The following is a 5000-nucleotide window of genomic DNA, read 5'->3' as shown; positions in this document are numbered from 1 at the left end:
ACACAGATTTAGATTCAGGGTCGACACACAATGTACACCACACACATACAAAAAGATGTACATGCAAACATTCACACACACACACACACACACACACACACACACACACAAAGAGCACGTAACAATGCTGAGAGAGACGAGATATGGATTTGTTGGACGGATGGTTTTTAGAGGAAAAACATTCCCTTCCTGACTAACCTTCGTTCTCTGACAGGTGAAAGAAAAATCTTTGCATTATACTCTGAAAACACACTGTTGTGTCATCGAATTTAGCGCTGAATACCACCAGGACCATCAGAAAAACACTCCTCTCCTGCCCTCCTCTCTCTCTCTCTCTCTCTGCAGACATGTGTGTACATTGAACAGACACAAACACACACCGGCTGATTTTTATCAAGTAGGTAGAATGAATTCCGGCCGAGACAACAGAGACAGTTTCAAGTGGGATGCTGTGGTTAAAGAATCAGCGCTTACCAAGGACATTTCTAATGGCTTCTCACGCATACAAAATCACGTAACGACAGGAAGAACACTATGCTATACTAGCTCTCACTGGCACAGCACCAGAATATCTGAAAGACCTTTTGCTAGCATATCAGCCCAATAGAGCTCTCAGGTCTTCTGACGCTGGCTTTCTCTGTGTACCACATGTACAAAAGAAGAGATCAGGAAATATTTTCAAGTCAAGACTAAAAACCCATCTTTTTAATATTGCCTTTAAATTACTACATTATTAAATGATGATTAAATGATTAAAGCACTTTGAGCTGCAACGTTTGCAGGAAAAGTGCTATACAAATAAAAGTTATTATTATTATTATTACTAATAGACTACACCTGTATACTATTAGACTATGGAAACGTTCCTTTGAGATTCTGGTCCATGATGACATGATTGCATCACGCAATTCCTGACGATTATTCAGACGCACTTTCAAGGTGTGAATCTCCCGTTCTACCACATCCCAAAGGTGTTCTACTGGATTCAAATCCGGTGACTGGAAAGGCCACTGAAGAACACTGAACTCAATATCATGTTCATGAAACCAGTTTGAGAAGACTTTAGCTTTGTGACATGGTGCATTATTATGCTGGAAGCAGGCATTACAAGATGTGTACATTGTGGCCATGAAGGGATGCACATGGTCAGCAACAAACTCAAACTCAAACAGGCTGTGGCATTCAAGCGATGATTGATTGGTATTAACAGGTCCAAAGTGTGCCAAGAAAACATCCCCTACACCATTACACCATCTCCATGAATGAGAAGGTGTACAGATGTTCCTAATAAAGTGGTCGGTGAGTGTTTAAGTAAACTGTATATACTGTATATATACAGTACCAGTCAAAAGTTTGGACACACCTTCTCATTCAATGGTTTTTCTTTATTTATATATTATTTTCTACATTGTAGATGAATACTGAAGACATCAAAACTATTAGTCATCTACTTAGTGGAACTAGTAGTCTCCTTTTGCTTTTTTTGGGGGGGCGGTGTTCACAGTTTCCTTTTCCACTGACACAAACACACACACACCAAGCTGATTGAGAGAATACCAAAGCTGTCATCAAAGCTAAAGGTGGCTACTTTGAAGAATCTAAAATATAAAACACATTCTGGTTTGTTTAACACTTTTTTGTTTACTACATCATTCCATTTTATGTTCTTTCATAGTTTTGATGTCTTCAATATTAATCTACAATGTAGAAAATAATTACAAAATTAAATAAAACCATTGAATGAGAAGGTGTGTCCAAACATTTGACTGGTACTGTATATACTGTAGAAATATGTATACTGTATATATATGTACTGTATGTATCTATATGTAGGTGTGCTGCTGTACAGGAGGTCTTACCTTTATCTTGGAGTGAAACTCCCGAGATTTCCTTCTGGCGAGAACTTGGATGTGACTAGAGACCTGGGGAGAGAGGGAGGGAGAGGGAGGGGGGGGGGGGAGGAGGGAGAGGAAGGGAGGGGGAAGGTTTCAGGCTGTAACCATGGAGATGAATAGCACCCCTGCCATTGGGGGCACACACAGGCAAATATGTTTACACACACACACACACACACACACACACACACACACACACAAACATACACTCACACACATACAGGCAAATACATGCACACATACACACACACACAGGCAAATACATACACACACACACACACACACACACACACACACACACACACACAGCCTCGTCCCTTGACACGCGGCCAGCATTTCTCCACCTTGCTCCCTTGATAAAAAACCGATGCTTAAAGACACCTGTGGCCTTTCCACCCAGCTGTGGGAACACAGAGCCGCCTATTGTGAGGCCTCAGCATCATGTCAAGGCCGGGAACACCGTGGAATCCACCGACATTTGAAGGAAAGAACAGTGGGAAAAAGGCTGTGTGGAACAGTGTTATGATGAAAAATGGAGTTAGACCGGTGAGAAGTGACGGCGGAGGTCAAAGGTCAGGGAGTTTACCTGTTTCCTGGTCCTGGTTTTGCCCGTCCGTAGTTTGATGTATCTGGCTATCAGTTCATTACGACCTGCGATGGAGAAACAAGGAGGCGGGTTAATAAATAGTTAACACGTGTGTGTGTGCGTGTGTGTGTGTGTGTGTGTGCGTGTGTGTGTGTGTGTGTGTGTGTGTGTGTGTGTGTGTGTGTGTGTGTGTGTGTGTGTGTGTGTGTGTGTGCGTGTGTGTGTGTGTGGAGGGGGCCTGTCTAGGCACATGTTCTGGCGGGTGAACTGTCTGTTGCCATCAGGACGCCTCTTTGTCAGACTGTTCAATTGGGATAGGCTAGCGATGCGCTGCAGGCTACAGTGTGTGTGTGTTGAGTTGGATGTATTATTCCAAGGTACCCAACGTACCCAATGATCTTCCTAGCTCCTGGTGTACTTGTTGTAAGACGTTTTTAAGATGTTTTTTCTGTGCTTCTGAACATCAGCTTCTCTAAATTAATTGCCCGTAGTAGTGGGACTAATAAAGTTGTTTGAATTTGAATCTGAATTGAATTGAGTCTAGGGGAGGCTCTCTCTCTCTCTCTCACACAGGAGCATTCTGTTCAGGCTGGAGGGACCGCATGTGACCTCGGCCAAACAAACAGCATCCGGGGGATTTAGTGCTCTGACCCAACACACACACATGCACACGCGCACACACACACACACACACACACACACACACACACACACACACACACACACACAGCATGCCCGACTGTAATCTCCAGCCGCCCATGCCCTGGCCCTCCCCAACCCCAACCCCCCCCCCTCCCTCCCTCCCCCCCCTACTCTCAATCACTCACACACTGTGTACACATAACACCACAATACAGGCATTCATGCAGACGCCCCGGCCCCACATCAAAGGACCCCAAACGGCCAGCTGTAAGCATGTGCTTACTGCTGAATAATTCATTCTTTTCACCAGCTTGAAAACACGCTCAGCAGGGCTCTGGCAAGCAGGCAGAACAAGAGGGAGAGGGGGAGGAAAAGGGAGGAGGGGGTGGAGAGAGAAGCGAGAGGGGAGAGGGAAGGGGGAGAGAGGGGAGAGAGAGGGTGAGAGAGAGGGAAGGGGAGAGAGGGAGTGGGACGAGAGAGAGGGAGGAAGGGTAGGGGTACGGGTAGGAGGGGAGAGAGAGGGTGAGAGAGAGGGAGGAGTGAAGAGGGGGAGAGGGCGCGGGAAGAGAGTTCCCCACTAGGAGTCGTGTCAACTCATCTCTCTGACTGGTTAACTGTCGAGCTAACGAGAAAGGGAGAGAGAGAGAAAGAGAGAAAGGGAAAGAGAAAGAGGGAGAGAGAGAGAAAGAGAGAAAGAGAGAAAGGGAAAGAGAGAGAGGGAGAGAGAGAGAGAGGGAGAGAGAGGGGGAGAGAAAGAGAGAGAGAAAGAAAGAGGGAAAGAGAGAGAGGGAGAGAGAGAGAAAGAAAGAGGGAAAGAGAGAGAGGGAGAGAGAGAGAAAGAAAGAGGGAAAGAGAGAGAGGGAGAGAGAGAGAAAGAGAGAGAGAAAGAAAGAGGGAAAGAGAGAGAGGGAGACCGGACAGAAAAACGTTTTTTTATTTGCCGATGTTCCTGTAATCCCCCTGTCCCGCTGAAGAGCCCCGCTGAGCTCCTTTCAACAACCTTCATCACATCAGCCGACGAACCCCAAGTCCTTCATGTTAATATCACCCAAACCAGACTGCCTCCACCTCCACCCCCCATCTCCCCCCTCCACCTCCTTCAGCCTGGGTCTGATAGCCGAGAGCATGGAGCCTCTCACGGCAGCACTGCAGCGCAACAGCGCAACAAGTAGCCATGGAGCTGCGTTGAGAGGCATACACGCTTTTCCCGCGATATGCAAAAACCGCTCACTGTTGAACCTAAATCAACACCCCTACCCCCATCACCACCACCACCACCACCACCCCCAACACCACCACCACCCCCAACACGGCCATCCTCAGCGGGAACTGAACCACTACCACACCTGCTGAGTGCACACCTCTTTCAGTACACAGGGCCCAGCTGGAACATAACCCACAACCTTAGCGTTGTTAGCGTTAGCGCTCTACCAACTGAGCCACAGAGGACCGGGTCACAGGGTTGGTCGGGGGGTTTACGTGCTGTCGGCTGGAGCTGGGAGTCAGGGACAGAGAGAGAAAAGGGGTTTGGAGGTGAGAAAGTGACTGAGACTGAGTCGCCTAGTCAGCAGAAAGGCTTGACAGCAGAGGGCTGTGGGAGCGGGTGTGAGAGTGGGCAGCTCTCCCACAGAGCTGATGGATGGATGGACCCAACACACTGACCTGCTACGACCTGCTGTGACCCCCGGCCTGGGAAGGGGCCAACAGACCCAGGGGTCAGGGGTCAGGGATAAAGGATAATGACACACACAACATACACATACGCGCTAGCACACACGCACACACACACACACACAAACACACACACACACACTATCAAACACATAAACACACACAGACGCACGCGCACACACACACACACACACACACACACACAC

The 5000-nt window shown here is 47.6% G+C and overlaps 1 protein-coding gene across 1 annotated transcript in view; it reads right to left on the bottom strand.

The window, feature by feature from the left end:
- The window catches only part of tead1a (TEA domain family member 1a), a gene marked incomplete at both ends in the record, with an annotated part of 23366 nt that overhangs the window by 6846 nt on the left and 11520 nt on the right, over positions 1–5000 (bottom strand). The window contains 3 exons of the mRNA XM_080544648.1: positions 1860–1922; positions 2482–2546; positions 4555–4618. Coding sequence (XP_080400774.1) covers positions 1860–1922; positions 2482–2546; positions 4555–4618 — 192 coding nt within the window. The remainder of the gene's footprint in view (positions 1–1859; positions 1923–2481; positions 2547–4554; positions 4619–5000) is intronic.

The sequence above is a fragment of the Nansenia antarctica genome (assembly GCF_963989245.1).
Source record: "Nansenia antarctica genome assembly, chromosome: 14".
In the NCBI taxonomy this organism is placed as follows: Eukaryota; Metazoa; Chordata; class Actinopteri; order Argentiniformes; family Microstomatidae; genus Nansenia; species Nansenia antarctica.
This window is presented reverse-complemented; position numbering and strand designations above follow the sequence as displayed.